Below are 16,853 nucleotides of genomic sequence, written 5' to 3'. Positions count from 1 at the left end.
AGCTTCAAGTCACAGCTAACTTACGGAGACCCCACAGGGTTTTCAAGGCAAAGTCTTTTGGAGGTGGTCTGCCATCAACTGCATGGAGTAGTGGTTAAGAGCAGAGGACTGTAATCTGAACAACCAGGATTAATTTGCCAATTCCTCCACATGAAGCTTGCTAGGCGACTGTGGGAAACAGTTCTCTCAGAGTTCTCACAGCCCCACCTACATCACAAGGTGCCTATTGCGGGGAGAGGAAGGAAAAGATCTTGTAAGCCACTCAGACTCCTTAAAGCAGAGAAAAGCAAGGTATAAAACACCAACTCTTCCTCCTCTGCATAGCAACCCTGGAATTTCTTGGAGGTCTCCCATCACATTTCAGCTATTTTACCTGTCAGCACATACACAGAAATTCATCCCTGATGAATACTTTGAAATTCAAAAGCTAGTCATATGAAAGGTTCAATAAAAATATCTTTTATTTTGTGTGTCTCATTTTAAGATAACATCACAACATCTTGATTTATGGAATTGCTTTTATATAACAGGAACTGAGTACAACTAACCTCGACTTGCAGCAGAAGCTTCAAGCTTCAAAAACCAGCGCTGATGAGTGCCTTCAAACTTCAGAAGCCAACAACACTGGCAATATCATCGAGTGTTGGAAGATTTTAGAGCATTCCTATGCAATTTTATTTTGCGCTTATGATTTACAATGCCTTGATTAGACAAAAATAGCATATTGGTAAACTAAACTTCAAATCCAAGATACAAACCAACATAATATAGAAGAAACTCTTATTTAGTTTTGTAGCATAGATCACACCCCAGTGCTTTTTAACATTGCTGTGAAGAACTCCAGTTGCTATTTATAGCAAATAATGATTACTGTGAAGAAACATTTTGGTCTAATTTAAAGAGCAGCTTATGTACCAATGAACTTTGCTGTTATATAATTCTGTCCATAAACTGCAGCAGCTTGTAAATCCCTCAAAAGGTTTAACACAGTCAGAATCCAACCGCAAGCACAACTTTTGAGTATTTAGCCAGAGAGAGAAGTTACAGACTGTCTTCAATAGAGTGAGGTACACTAACTGGAACAAAAAGATTTAGTATGCTTATTGCAAGATACTTTTAGCTATAACAAGCAGTACATCTTTGCAGATATGTTATTGCTGTGGATAAGGGTATCCAGGTTGTTGTGGGTAAGGGTATCCAGGTTGCTGAGGTCCAGGGTATGGTGTCTGTCCAGGATTTTGGTATACAGGTGAAGGTGTATACGGCAAATTGTATTGGCCATACATATAAGGATTGTATCCCATCGGTAAAGGCATCTGGCAATACCTGTAAAAACAAGGGCCACAAATGGCAGAACAAATTGGTTAACATACTGTTTATAACCATGACAGTGAAACTCATGGGCATCCCCCAAAGCTAGCATAACCCAAAATGGACTCCTCTAGCATAAAGCAAAGCTAGCATAACCACTTTAATTCATCAATTCTTTGCTGACAGTGGTAACAAAAGTAACACACCAATGTTAACCAGAAACTCTTTTAAAAGGTGAGAAGTATAATGCCAATGTTATGAAATATTTTGGGATTACAATCCATTTTTTAAACAGATTCCAGTTACCAGTTTCAATTCTCTATTAATAATAATTCTTCTCCCCCATGTGGCAGGTAGTCATAGGATTAAACTTAAGAGCTTTTTCAGGCATCCTTCTCATTATCTGGTAGCTGTGACTGTTTTAGCCTAACAGTGACACTGCATAGTAAAGCAGTTCTGGCTGTGTAATGGTAGAAGCAATGGTTCTTGCCCTCACCCTAATCTCTTTGGTTTTAAATAAAGGGGAAGAATATGGCAGCTGGAAGCAACAAAGTAACAGCAGTGCTTCCTTTTTCACTCTGGCATCTTTTAGTTTAAAACAGGACAAAATTCTATCTGGTAGCAGCAGTAGGAAGTACAACTGCTGCCACCAATAAGCAGTGTTAAGCCTTCTGGAAGGCCCCTCAAGTTTCAGCTCATCATTATCATTATATTTTTTAGCATTTATTTCTCTTTGTCCTGGATTATCAAAAACATGTATGCATTTTATCATGCTGCTTCTAGGTGGCAGACACAGAAGCACTGTATTTTATATGCCTCATCAAAAAAATACCTATGAAAGTACTCAAGTTTGCCATTATGCAAAGTGAAAGGCAGCTCAATCTACAATCCTGAAAGCTGCAACAAAGTTGCAGATTCTTTCTGTCAGTATAAGAATTACCACAGAAGCTATTTAAAATGCCAGTGATCTAACGAAGTGAAACACTTTTCAATCTTAGCTGAATCTGAGACATTTAATTTTGGTATTAAATTCTTTTCCCAAAACCAATGGGATTTTAACACCTAAGAACAACAGGCCAAAGCAACAATTATGTCAAATCCACAAGGTGCCCAAACTTCTAAATGTCAATTCTAGTCACTATTCTCCAAAATACTTTTAAACTGAAATACTAAGATTTCATTTTTAATAGAACCTGAGCACACCAATGGAAGCAACAGTGGACTGCATCCTACCACCTTGCACAGTACTCCTCCCAGGGAAAAAGTCTTTTCTGGCCAAGCAGGGCTCTGGTCTGCATTGAGAAGATATTTTAACTGATTTTATTTCTTATTACATCTTAATCATCATACAACTATTCCTTAACCATCCAGAGCTCTTCTCTGAAATTCTAGCAGTGTCAAGATATTTCTTAACTATCCTTGCAAGCTTACCCGGGGTAGCCTGGGTAAGTGGGATATGGCGGTCCCTGAGCCTGTGAATGTGCTGTGCTGGCTGCAGAACTAGCTGGAGCAACTGTTGTCCCAGAGACAGCTGGAGTGGGAGCTGAGAGTGTACTGGCTGTAGAAATCATCGGCGGTGGAGGACGTGCTGGTGGCTGTGGCTTACTAGACTATAAACAAGAAGGTGAAAGTTAGAGAAACTCTAGAATAGAGGCACATATTTTACATTTGTGATGTTTAAGTAATTTTGCTATTTAAAAAAATTAAAGAAATGCTGAGCGCAACAGAAGTATAGTGGTCAAGCTGCAAAGAGTGCTATTAGTAGCTACTACAGAACAGCTTCTGTCTCATTTAAAAGGAATTCTAGCTATATTTCAACACCTTAATAAACAAGGCTGGTTTTGTTAACTTGTGCTACAATCAATCATATTGTTACATTGTTATTCTTTCTTACCACCATGGTTCTGGGGGCCGGGGTTGGAGCAGACGATGCAGGCGGTTTGTTTCCTCCAGCAGGACCCGTTTGATATGCAGGCACAGAAGGAAAAGAAGGGGCACTGGGTTCTCTAGCAATACTTTGCTGCAAGTCTCTTAAAAAGATAAAAATATTTTCCATCAAATCTGGAAAACATTTATTCCATACCCTTTTGTTTAATGTAGACAATATCTGATGCTCATGCTTTATATCTAGAATTCAGCCCATGTAACAGGGAAAGCTAAAACTGATTAATTAATAGGGTCAGTAATAGACCTCTACTTAGATTACTGTACTTTGGACCTCAAGCACTGGCTTGAATCCATAATCTATGGGTGAAATGTGTCAATTTCCCTCCAGCTTTTGCCCAAGATGTATGAAATAAGAATGACTAAATATTTCTGCACCTAAATTGGGCCCAATGAGAAAAATAATTCAATTTCTTACATATCTTATTCTTTGGGATCAACAAGACAACCATCTGTACTACCTTACAGTATTGTACAGTTCTATACATAGGAAACAAGTGCTCTTATCAATTATTAATCAATTTTTCTTCAGAAGCTGGCAAACACTCTTAATAGATTACATTGTTCTTTCAAAAGCAATAAAATCATGCAAATTTTATTAAGTATATCTGAAAGTACAGGAAAGCTTACTTCAGAAGTTCATCTCTTTCTGTTTTGCGTGCAAACACAATGTCACTGCATTTGTTTTGGAACTTCAGAAGGATTTCAGTCAGCTCATTATAGAACTAGGAAATAAATAACATATATCTGTGAAACATTTTACTGTTTTGAATGTTGACATTTGAAGTGGTTTTCATGGAAAAACTGATTGCAACAAAGTATTTCACACTTCATAGAAGTTTCTGACACTAGAAAATGCAAGCAGTGTTTTCTGAAACAGAATGCCATAAATATGAGGCTACATTTTGCAAGCACATGATGCATTTCAATATATGTTTTAACACAAGTACTCCAAAGAATCAGCATGGGATTTGAGAGGCCAAGCACATTATTTAAGACGTTCTGGGTTCCCATCTCCAATCTGGGTTCTACATGGCCATTCTCAAATATAGCTCAGTCCAAAACATTTTATAAGAAAACAAATATTGTCAAATATGTAGCAAAATATTAATCTACTTTTAGTAATTACTGTGATATGAAATATGGCCATGAATTCTCATTTGTGCTTGATAACATTCTGGCTGATTGAACCCTAAATAAGATCTGTGACTCAAATTTAGCATGCTTGGATTCAAAACTGTAGTTGCTATCAAATGAATGGTTTTGCAGATTTGAAGACATTCGTTTTGTAAACTGCCCTGGGAATCCCATGTTAGAGTGGGGAGAAATCCTTTTAATAAACGCTACTTTCTACTTAACCTTGGTAAATCAAATGCTTTCAAATGGCATCTTGAGAGCAAACTGTCTATAAAGGTACCTTGCACAAATTGAAATGGCATACAGGATGCCTTTCTAGAAAGATCTGGCAACAGTCTCTCTCCTGAACAACAGATAACCTGGTATGCTGATGAGATACACACACAAGTCCATCTTCAATCAACATTTCTGTTTACCAGTTTCCTGAATGAAGCTAGAAGGATAGATTTTCAGCAATTCTAAAGTCTGTATCACCTGGAAAAATCCTGTTTTTTAAAACCTGGCTATACCTTTTCATTTATTATTTGTCTTTCATTATTGACATTAAAAGCTTGTACATTCATGTGGCCATTTCAATCCCAATATCACCTACAATGCTCCTGAAATGTCACCACTTCTAAAGTTCCAAAATCTGAAATTTAAAATTTGTATTCCTTTCCATAAGGTGCACAAATGCAGGCAAGAAGCTTCTACCTCCCCCTTACCAATAAGTGGTATTCAAAAGTACTGGAAGTTTGTTCTTTGAGTAAGCCACAGCAAGCACAGAATAAAGCTGTGGAATTGCTGGTCCCAACCGCATAAACATACTGTGTCATACTACTTATACCTTTGTTCCTTCTTTCAGGTTGGCAACAAGCTCCACAAAGTTGTCATTGGCTACAGCTAAGTTCTTTAAAACCTCTTCCCTTAAATTGGATTCATTATTTGATTGCTTCATCGTAGAAAATTCCTGATGCGAATTCTGTCAAGAGGAAAAGACAGAGTTAAATGAACATGTTTTCCCAAGTGCACAATTGTTCTTTGCTAGCATAAAAGAAATATGAATTGCATACTATTTAGCTTGTACAAGAGTGCTCTGCATTTGAATTACAGAAGCAAATGTTCGACAATTCTCTGTCTCAAGGTGAAAATGTCTAATCGATGGGATGGCTTTTAAATCAATGAAACAGCTATTATGCCAGTGGTTGTCCTTGGAATGTTTTACAATGTATACTAGATACCTGAATGCTGTTGAGTAGTTCCTCCTGTTTTTTCAGAGACTCTTGTACTCTATGGGTGAGACTGCCATACAGATTATCTAATTCAGTCACAGAAATGGCTTCTTCATTTACAGCACCATCTTGTGCAAGTGCTGTTAGGAATTTACTTGTCATATCAAAATTCACTGATTTCAAATCATTCTCAAGTTGTTCTCTCTCCCTTTTTACTTCATCCAGAACAGACAGCAAAGATCTTAGGACATTAACCACCTAGGAAACAGAATTAAAGTTATCTTCTGTGCTTGTTATTTGAGCCAGTATTACAAATTTGTTATTTTCTACTTTGCATCTTAGAGGAGCCTGTAGCTATGCTTCTGGGTGCAAGAGTTCTCCACTTCAGCGGCGTCAAAAATGAGCAAGAAAGTGAGCAGAATGACTAACAAACCATATAAAATTCCTGAGGTTCCTTTTTAAATAAGCCTTGTGCTTGAAAAGGCAAACGAAAAGCTCTCAAATCATAGAATACACGTTTGGAAAAAAATGTGAAGGGAACATATAAGGACATCTTAATTAAAATAACCCTTCAAAGCAACTCTATTGGAGCTGCTTTTCCATAGGTTCATCCCATTATACTGCTATGATATTTAAATACACATCATAGTGTGGATAAGACTAACCTCATGAGTCCTTAAACATGTAATAACCACTGCCCAGCTAGGACTGAACAATGACTGAGTAGCAAGGATCCACACTGCTGGTCCTTTTAGGATTGTGGCAGATCTTTAAATATTACAGCAGCGTGGAGGCAAATCCATGGAAGAGCCGCTTCAACGAAACATAAACAGCATCTTACAGAAATGATCAAATTTTGGAAATGTTATCTCTAGATTTCAAACAGTCTCCCAGATTGCCATCAGCTGTGTCAACACATTAAACCAGATTGGTTATTAAGATTTCCTAATACCTAATTTTGTCATTAGCGCAGAACTCTTCATTTTCTTACCTCACTCCCCTGCATAGTTTTTGCCGGATTTGCTGAAGGAATTGCTGCATTCAGTTCTTCCTCTGGCTTACATAACAGTGAAATTGTTTCTCGATGAGACTGGTAACGTTCTTTAACCTGTTTGTCAGCTTGCACAGCTTTATCCAAGATATTACGGTAATTGGCTCCCTCTAGAAGAATATAAAAGAAAATGTTATCTTCAAAGGCATTAATGCAACAAACTGAGTGCTGTACTGTACTCATATTAGCAAAATGGAGATAGCCTGGAATAATCTACTACTAAATTTCACTGATGGGGTTAGGATTTCACGTAGCTCATTCCTGCTCCAATGTATATTTCCCACTGCCTAACGGACAAGGAATACACTAATTAGAATATCCAGAATGGCTAGAGATGTGCTCACAAATCAGTTATTCCCAATGAAACAGCAGACTAGGTAAATTAGATACACCTGTTGAAAGGAAGTCAGGGCACATTGTGTGACTGCACAGGTGACCACTTGAAGAATACCAGTTTGAGTCTGAAAGCTGATTAAAAGGCAGTTAATGATGGTATATAATTCCAAAGCATATTGATAAAGCAAATAAAACCTACAAAGGAAAATAATGAAAATGTCAAGATATAGATGGAACCTTATTCTATGTGTGATGGACATGTAAAAAAGCAAAAAGATACTGGAAGGAAATGCATGTTAAAATGCAAAATACATTAAAGTTCAAATTCCCAAGAATATGCTACTAGGTATATTGCCTAATAAGTTACCAAAGGATATTCTGCAAGGGATATTCAAATTCATGGTGACAGTGGCTAAAACAGGGGTGGCCAAACTTGCTTAATGTAAGAACCACATAGAATAAATGACAGATGTCTGAGAGCTGCAAGACATAAATGTCAATTGTCTAAGAGCTGCAGGAAGGAAGGAAATATATGGGGAGGTAGAATGAAAGCAACTTTAACTTTAAATGCCAGCTGGCTTGGCGTGGAGAAGTGATTTAAAGAGACAAATACTTTCTCCTAGCCAGCCAGTGGGGCAATGGAGGCTTCAAGAGCCATACAGTATGTGTAAAAGAGCCACAATTTGGCCACCCTTTGGCTAGAATTATCTACACAGCATAATGGAAACTAGATGTCTGTCAGTACATAGAAGAATGGGAAAATGAACTTGCCAAATATGCAGTAATGGCAAAATTTACAACCTGAGAAACAGTTCAACTGCAAAATCTGAGGAAAAATGGGAGTGTATATTATGCATGCAGGAGATAAATTTAGACTGAAAAGTAGTTTAAAGTATTATAAACGTACTGTAATGAAGAAGCAGAATGGGAATCAGTTTTAAATGTAGCATCCTAAAGATAAATGTGTGTAAGCCTTTGTGGAGAAACATCTTCTAGTTTCTTATTAGGAGATACAGAACAGACTTTGCTTCTGTATTTTTGCTATAGTACCTATTTGTTTAAAGTATCAGCAAGTATGCAGAAGAGGAAAATGCATGCGATACTGTGTATGTAGCAATTATGAAATTAATAATGCAGCTGCAAAACAGATTATGAACCCTGAAATATAAAATGTTGAATTATAAATGTACTCCAATAGAAGTACTATTGAATATTATAGACAGTATCCTAACAAAATTTTAATGTAACAAAGGGGATGTCCTGTCCATAGCCCCTTCCCAGTGCCTTTACTGCCTTCTGATATTATTTGGACACCGGAGTCTCTGGGGTTACTTACTTTGATATAACATGTGGCATGAGGCTTTTTGCTATTAATTGTTGATACTATGTATTGTTTTATTTCTGATGGTTTTAATTATGTAAGCTGCCTGGAGCCCGTTTTGGTGGTAGGGCAGGGTATAAATTGAATAAATGAAATGAGATGTTGGGGAGGAATATTTTCTGTATTTTAAAGTTTAATATATATAACTTATCTTTGACATATATAATTATATAATGTGACCCCTTTTTTCCTTTCTGTATTTCCCTTATATTGTTTCTCAATTATTTTCCAAAAATTAACGTAAGAATTGACAAATGAGCATGGCTCCACCAACTCCGGGTATGCAATGAGCAGCTGCTGTGGGTCAGGAAGCTTGCACTCAAAATTTTATAGCTCTTACAGGTTCTGAGGTAGACTCTGTATATGCTATATGTATGATGCACAGAGACTACAAAGAAGAATAAGCCAATTAGCTTTCAGTTTTTCCAAAGGGTATCTGAGAGAGCCACTAGTATTTCTTCCTGCTGGAAGTAGTTTGGACAAACCTTTGCCTATGCTTTGTACAGGGTTTTAAGGCTTTTGGAGATGATGCAGTATTTTCTTAAACTTGTTAAGCCACAGAGACAGCCTTCAACAGAGAGATAATTAAATCTAACATCACTGTACACATACATGCATCCATTTGATACAGAGGGCTCGTGTTTCTGGATACATTTTCCTAGAAACAAATCAACTTCAGTTGCTTTGTGGTAGAGACAGTATTCATTGCTACTACTTTCGTTGCATCTGACATTTGCCTGATTGGCTGAAAGTCACTTCCTGCAGTAGGAAGTAAAATTATGGATAAGTGATTATTTACCAACAATGTGGTATGGTGTTCCTGCCATTCATCCTATCTTAGGACATAATATTAATTAGAAATAGCTTCGTTCTTATTTCTAGGCACGTTTTAACAAATTCAATTACTTCAAAATTGTGTCCTTGTTTAAGTAAACTACTGAAGTAGTACTGCAAATTTTGAAGTAAAATCAAGACAGTTAAAAATCTGTGAAGTCATTTCTCAATAGTTTGTCCACCTCTCACTATCTTATGCCACAAGTTAAGACTTATTTGGCATTTCCTCACAAACTTTCAGTAGCCCTCCTTCCTATTTATTTGTCTGTTCCAATATGTTTACATAAATTCTTTATTTTAAAGCTTGTTTTTATGTTGCAATTACTCACTACCTTGGGGAACCCTTAAATCAGATGAAAAAGTACCACACATATGTTTTATATAAATAAAACCTGGAGTAAATACTACATGGCATTTCCAGATACTGTTGCTTTTCAACAACCATTTCATATTCTAATCTGGGTTAGAAATTGTTCCTGAAGGAACTATACTAAGAGTAGGAATGCATTCCTCAAGGACCTTTGGTTTTAAAAATCCATCAACATTTGGGGGCAAAATGCCCGACTCCTCTATTAACCAAATTAAAATCCACAAACTTGTCCTTCCTTCACCATTATGAACACAGAATTATCAAACTAATAAATGGTCTTCCATCTGAATAGCTTGCCAATCTGTGAAAGATAAGTAGGACCTTTATCACACATTCAGCAGAATTATTAAGAATTTTTTTACAAGATTTCATTAAAATCATGCTGTCTGCAGCCACTTTTGTCAGAAATGCCAGTAACTAGCCCAAGAGGAATCCAGCAGCATCAGTTGCAAAAAGTAAAAAAAGTAAAATTTTTATTTATACCCTGCCCTCCCCGCCAAGGCAGGCTCAGGGCGGCTTACAGGACATGATACGGAATCGTGATATCATAATAATAGATAAAATCAATAATAGTATAAGTACAAATATAAATTATTATAAAAAGTTAAAACAATACAGTGGTGCTATTTATCCGGCACCATAATATTAGAGTCCAGGTGCTTTTATATTGCTTTCTCTTGCTGGTTTTTCTGGAAGCCTTACTAGAGAATAACTCCAAAGCAGATTAGAATCAAATAATCTAGCTACATGCTAATTTATGCACTGCAAACAAAAAGACGAAGACAATGACAACATAAATATTACCTGCCCTCAAAGGTTTGTAAAGATCATTTGATGGTGTTCTTTGCCAACGTTCCTTGAACTTGTTTTTCAGCTCATTGTCTGTTGTTTCTTCTTCATCTAGTATCCTTAAAGACTTTTACAGTGAAGACAAATTACTTTAATTACAAAACAACTTCAAGTCATTAAAACAATTTAAACTCACGAACAGCAATTTATTAACAAGGAAGCAACACTGGAACTACAATGCCTATCAAATTGCAGGATCAGAACTGACGGCCTTTTTCCCTACCTTCCCCCCAAATCCCCAATAGAAGCCTCGTAACAATCAAAAGCAATCCACTTCTATCGGTCCAGCAATCTAGTATCTTCCAAACAAGTGAAATTTCATTTTGCTTTTTATTCCCTACACTCTTCTTCCCAATGAAGACACAAAGCAGCTTACAACTTCTTTCTCCCCACCTTCATTTTACCCTCACAAAACACACTCTGTAAGGTGTGAGAGATGCTATCAACTCAGTTCATTCCACAGCCAAGGCAAAAGGGAATTCAATCTGCCAACACTTTTAACTTCAAGTATTATAACTTTACCTCATCCAGAATCTCTCTGTTTCTCTGTAGCAATTCAGGAAGATCTTTCATCAACTGATCAATTGTCTGCACACCTCCCTGTTCAATCACAGACTTTGACTTCTGCAGAATAGACTGAGGAACACTATCTCCAGATATATCCTCAATAGCAGCAGGGAGATTGAGGGATGCCAACACTCTAAAGAAGAAACTCTCGTTTTAAACTTGAAACAAAATGACTTGCAAAGTTATAAAATACTAACTCTTATAATTATCATTTTTTATAATTGCATTACAACTTGGTACCAACTCTCTTTGGTATCCTCCACTCCACCCCCCATGACAGGTGTTTGGAAGTAAACTAAGTTACAGATACTGCTTCCTGCCCCATGCAAAATACTTAAATTTTAAATTAAGAGCTCTTTTAAAAATGATTTAGAAAAGGTAGACACTGGAATAATCTACTCACCCATTTGCCAGATTGGTGGCCTCTCTCATCTGTGCAATGGATCTGTTCACTAAATCTGCCTTTCTTTGGTTGTAGAGGGTAAGAGCCTGCTGTACAGCCAGAGGAACCATCTTCTCAAACAAATCTGTAATTAAAATGCTATTAAACAAGACCAAAAAAAATTCCCACAATCTTTAAATTCCCGTTCTCTCCGCACCTTAAAATAAAACCACTGTCATCTGCAAAGGAAAGCGACCACTTCTCCTGGCCCTGCCAAAAACTAATAACCTAACAACAGCATAGTAGCTGTTGGAAATCTCATTCCAATGTAAGATTTACCAGAGTCTGAGGAGGACTTTCCTTAGGTCAGAGACCCTACCTACACTGTAACTTGAAGTTCATCTAATCTTCTTTTGAATACTGAGATAAGAAGCAACTGTCTGGATGAAAGGTGTGGAGTCAGGCCCTTAGCTACGTGGGGGGCTGGGGGGGCCAGGTCACTCCACCCAAACCCCACTTCCATTTGTATGGCCCCTCCTTTCCCTGCCGCACTCGCTGTCACAGCTCTCCCCACATTCTTGCTTCCCCTGTTTCTGCCTCCCCCGCTGTCCCCGCCGCCCGTTTATGCCTCTCCCGCTCTCCCCACTGCCCATTTTTTCTTTCCCCACTCTCCCTGCTGCTCTCGCCTCTGGTTTTCACTACCCCCACTCTTCCCGCCACCTGTTTTTGCTGCCCCCTGCTCTCCAGTCAGTTTTAGTGTAGTGATTAAGTGCATGGACTCTTATCTGGAAGAACCGGGTTTGATCCCCCACTCCTCCACTTGCAGCTGCTGGAATGGCCTGGGGTCAGCCATAGCTCTCGCAGGAGTTGTCCTTGAAAGGGCAGCTGCTGTGAAAGCCCTCTCACCCCCACCCACCTCATAGGGTGTCTGTTGTGGGGGGAGAAGATATATGAGATTGTAAGCCGCTCTGAGTCTCTAATTCAGAGAGAAGGGCGGGGTATAAATCTATGGTCTTCTCCCCGCCGCTCTCGCTGCCCCGTTTTCGCCGCCCCCACTCTCCCTGTTGCTCTCACCGCCCTTGCTGCCGCCACCACTCTCCTTTTTAATTTTTAAAGTGTGCGATGTTATTTTGGGCCCCAGGGCCCTTCCACCTAAAATTTTATTCCCTGGGCTCCCACACCTAAAATTTTAGGCTACGGGCCTGTGTGGATTATAGTTTGGATTTCTTTAAGTGTCACAATAGTATTGTAACCCCTTTAGCCTCAGAAAGGCCAGGTTTGGATGTCCCCTTTTCAAGGACCTCAACTCTGCATAACTAAAGGTAATTAACAAAGGTAAAGAACTGAAAATTTCAACAATGTAGCTGAATAGTCCCCAAATCAAGATGAGGTGAGAAATAAGTCTCTGGATCAGACTCACAAAGCCCAGGAAAGGTCCAAATCTCTGGGAAGGTCACCCTTTTGTTCAAAATGGAAAAACAGGTTTTCTTCCCCTCAAGTGATATGAGCACAGTGAATCTGAGGCCCAAACCAGACAATGGCCCCTCCTCTATCACTATTCTTCTCCCCATCCCTTCCAAAGACTATCCTTCTCTGGAATGCCTGTTTCACAAAAATTCTCCACTTTCACCAGGGTAAAATGCCTCAGCTTCTTCTCTCTATTCCTCTTGGAGTTTACTTCCCCTCCTGTTGCCAGGCAACCACTCAGTCCCTGCGTAAAAACCTCTAGATGGCAGACCAAAACCCAATGCATAGGAGGTAACAGACTGCAAACATTCTAACACATAGGTATTTTTTAACAGGCTTTGAGTAGGAAGTCCACGATAGAGTTCAAATAATGTGTGTCTACAATCATATCAGGTATCCTGAGTGAGCAGCAGTGAGATCTGTGGCATCATCATCACATGTGCCAAAGCAAACATGTGATACCTGCTGCACAAGTAGTCCTGGGATTTAGACCTATATCAAGGGTGCACTCTCTCATGGATTGCTGCCTTGACGTGGCAAGAGGGTTTGCGTGGTTCAATGAGGCTGCGGGCTATGCCATGCAGGGCCACCCAAGATGGATAGGGCACAGCTGAGAATCCAGACTAAATGTGATCCACTGGAGAAGGAAATGGCAAACCACTCCAGTATCCTTGCCAAGAAAACTCCATGAACAGTAACAAAAGGCTAAAAGATATGGTGCTGGAAGATGAGCCCCCCAGGTCAGAAGGTGCCCAATATGCTACTGGGGAAGAGTGTTCAAGAAACCACAGAAAGAGTGAACCGGCTGGGCCAAAGGACCCTCAGCTGTGGATGTGCCTGATGGTGAAAGAACAGTCCAATGCTGCAAAGAAAAATACTGCATCGGAACGTGGAATGTAAGATCTATGAATCAAGGTAAGCTAGATGTGGTCAAACAAGAGATGGCAAGACTGAACATTGACAACTTGGGAATCAGTGAACTTAGATGGACAGGAATGGATGAATTTAACTCAGAGGATCACTACATCTATTATTGCGGGCAAGAGACCCAAAGAAGAAATGGTGCGGCCTTTATAGTTAACAAGAGACTGAGGAGGGCAGTAATGGGATACAATCTAAAAAATGACAGAATGATCTCTGTCCGTATCCAAGGCAAACCATTCAATAACACAGAAATCCAAGTCTATGCCCCAACCACTGATGCAGAAGAGGCTGAAGTGGACCAGTTCTATGAAGATCTACAACACCTTCTAGAATTAACACCAAAAAAAGATGTCATCATCATAGGTGACTGGAATGTCAAAGTAGGAAGTCATAAGGTAACCGGAACAACTGACAAGTTTGGCCTTGGAGAACAAAATGAAGCCGGGCAAAGGCTAATAGAGTTTTGTCAAGAGAACAAGCTGGTCACAGCGAACACCCTCTTCCAACAACCTAAAAGGTGACTGTACACATGGACATCACTTGATGGGCAACACAGAAATCAGACTGATTATATACTCTGCAGTCAAAGATGGAGAAGCTCCTTACAGTCAGCAAAAACAAGACCTGGAACTGACTGTGGCTCAGATCATGAGCTATTCATTGCAAAATTCAGGCTCAAACTGAAAAAAACTGGGGAAGCCATTAGACCATTCAGGTTTGACCTTTATCACATCTCTTATGAATATACAGTGGAGGTGAAGAATAGGTTTAAGGAACTAGAGTTGATAGACAGAGTGCCTGAAGAACTATGGACGGAGGTTCGTGACATTGTACAGAAGGCAGCAATCAGCACCATCCCAAAGAAAAATAAATGCAAGAAAGCAAAGTGGTTGTCTGATGAGGCTTTACAAATAGCTGAGGAAAGAAGGAAAGCGAAAGGCAAAGGTGAAAAGGAAAGATTCACCCACCTGAATGCGGATTTCCAGAGAACAGCAAGGAGAGATAAGGAGGCCTTCCTGAAGGAACAATGCAAAGCAATAGAGGAAAATAATAGAATGGGAATGACAAGAGATCTCTTCGAGAAAATTGGAGAAATCAAGGGAACGGTTTGTGCAAAGATGGCCATGATAAAGGACAAAAATGGTAGGGACCTAACAGAAGCAGAAGAGATCAGGAAGCAGTGGCAAGAATATACAGAAGAATTATACAAGAAGGATCTCAATGTCCCTGACAACCATGACAGTGAAATCGATGACCCTGAGCCAGAATCCTGGAGTGTGAAGTCAAATGGGCTTTAGAAAGCATTACTAACAACAAAGCCAGCGGAGATGATGGTATCCCAGTTGAGCTATTCAAAGTCCTAAAAGATGATGCTGTTAAAGTGATGCACACATTATGTCAACAAATTTGGAAAACACAACAGTGGCTACAGGACCGGAAAAGATCAGTTTATATTCCAATCCCAAAGAAGGGTAATGCCAAGGAATGTTCAAACTATCACACCATTGCACTCATTTCACATGTCAGCAAGGTCATGTTAAAGATCCTACAGCTAGGCATCAGCAGGATGTAGATTGGGAACTACCAGAAGTTCAAGCTGGGTTTCAGAGAGGCAGAGGAACTAGAGATCAAATTGCCAACATTCGATGGATTATGGAGAAAACACGGGAGTATCAGAAAAACATCTACTTCTGCTTCATTGACTATGCTAAAGCCTTTGATTGTGTGGATCACAACAAACTGTGGCAAGTCCTTAAAGAGATGGGAGTACCAGACCACCTCACATGTCTCCTGAGAAACCTGTATAAGGGTCAAGAAGCAACTGTCAGAACAGGATATGGAACAACTGATTGGTTTAGAATAGGAAAAGGAATTCGACAAGGATGTATATTGTCACCCTGCTTATTTAATTTATATGCAGAGTACATCATGAGGAATGCTGGCCTGGATGAAGCACAAGCCAGAATTAAGATTGCCAGGAAAAACATCAACTTCAGATATGCAGATGACACTACTCTAATGGCAGAAAGTGAGGAGGATCTAAAGAATCTATTGTTGAAGGTGAAAGAGGAGAGCACAAAAGTAGGCTTGAAACTTAACATCAAAAACCTAAGTTCAGGGCATCTGGCCCTATCACACCTGGCAAATAGAAGGCAAAGACATGGAAGTAGTGACAGACTTCACATTTCCAGAATCCAAGATCACTGCAGATGGTAACTGTAGCCATGAAATTAAAAGAAGTTTGCTCCTTGGGAGGACTGCTATGGCGAACCTGGGCGATATAATAAAAAGTAGAGACATCACCCTGCCAACAAAAGTCCGTATAGTCAAAGCGATGGTATTCCCAGCAGTAATGTATGGCTGTGAGAGCTGGACCACAAGGAAGGTCGAGCGCAGAAGAATAGATGCTTTTGAGCTGTAGTGCTGGAGAAAAATCTTGAGAGTCCCCTTGGACTGCAAGAAGAGCAAATCAATCTGTCCTAAGGGAAATCAACCCAGATTGTTCCCTGGGAGGTCAGATGCTGAAGCTCAAGCTCAAATACTTTGGCCACCAAATGAAAAGGGAGCACTCCCTGGAGAAGATCCTGATGCTAGGAAAGACATAAGGCAAAAGATGAGATGGCTGGACAGTGTTACTGATGTAACAAACACGAATTTGAGCAGACTTCAGAGGATGGTGGAAGACAGGAGGGCCTGGCGTGACTGTCCATGGGGTCACAAAGAGTCGGACTCGACTGTGCGACTGAACAACTAGTGTGCAAAAACTTTGTAGTCTGCAAGATACAGCCACACTTTGTCTACCAGCAATCCATATTTGCAGAATTTTTGAGGCTTTCTAACAGGGTTAACTTCACACAAGTAGGATCAGTATTCCCATTCCACCTAAAACAGAACTAACAAAGTTTGCACTTGAATGCAAAATATTACTTAAGGCTTGTACTGTCTGAAAGCTTCTTAGAAAGGTATCAAAATACACCACAGGTCAGATCTTCACAATAACAGATACAGTTCTGAAGTTGGATTCAAGGTCAAATATGCCCCTTAGAAGTAGCTTCTCATTTGCAAGATAAAGTCACTTCCCTTATAAC

General features: G+C 39.4%; 1 protein-coding gene across 2 annotated transcripts in view; it reads right to left on the bottom strand.

Annotated features, from left to right (window-relative positions):
* Window positions 1–438: 438 nt before the first annotated feature.
* PDCD6IP (programmed cell death 6 interacting protein) overlaps window positions 439–16,853 on the bottom strand; it is a 33,349-nt gene continuing 16,934 nt past the window's right edge. For both annotated transcript variants that reach the window (XM_060247595.1, XM_060247594.1), the window contains exons 9-18: window positions 11,395–11,518; window positions 10,947–11,124; window positions 10,380–10,491; window positions 6,595–6,764; window positions 5,613–5,861; window positions 5,219–5,353; window positions 3,886–3,980; window positions 3,206–3,341; window positions 2,743–2,921; window positions 439–1,326 (exon numbers count right to left, since the gene is read on the bottom strand). In XM_060247595.1, coding sequence (XP_060103578.1) covers window positions 1,152–1,326; window positions 2,743–2,921; window positions 3,206–3,341; window positions 3,886–3,980; window positions 5,219–5,353; window positions 5,613–5,861; window positions 6,595–6,764; window positions 10,380–10,491; window positions 10,947–11,124; window positions 11,395–11,518 — 1,553 coding nt within the window. In that variant the 3' untranslated portion in view covers window positions 439–1,151. The remainder of the gene's footprint in view (window positions 1,327–2,742; window positions 2,922–3,205; window positions 3,342–3,885; window positions 3,981–5,218; window positions 5,354–5,612; window positions 5,862–6,594; window positions 6,765–10,379; window positions 10,492–10,946; window positions 11,125–11,394; window positions 11,519–16,853) is intronic.

This window comes from Heteronotia binoei, chromosome 10 (genome assembly GCF_032191835.1).
Source record: "Heteronotia binoei isolate CCM8104 ecotype False Entrance Well chromosome 10, APGP_CSIRO_Hbin_v1, whole genome shotgun sequence".
NCBI classification, from domain to species: Eukaryota; Metazoa; Chordata; class Lepidosauria; order Squamata; family Gekkonidae; genus Heteronotia; species Heteronotia binoei.
Note: the sequence above shows the minus strand (reverse complement) of the source record. Positions and strands in the feature narration are given on the sequence as shown.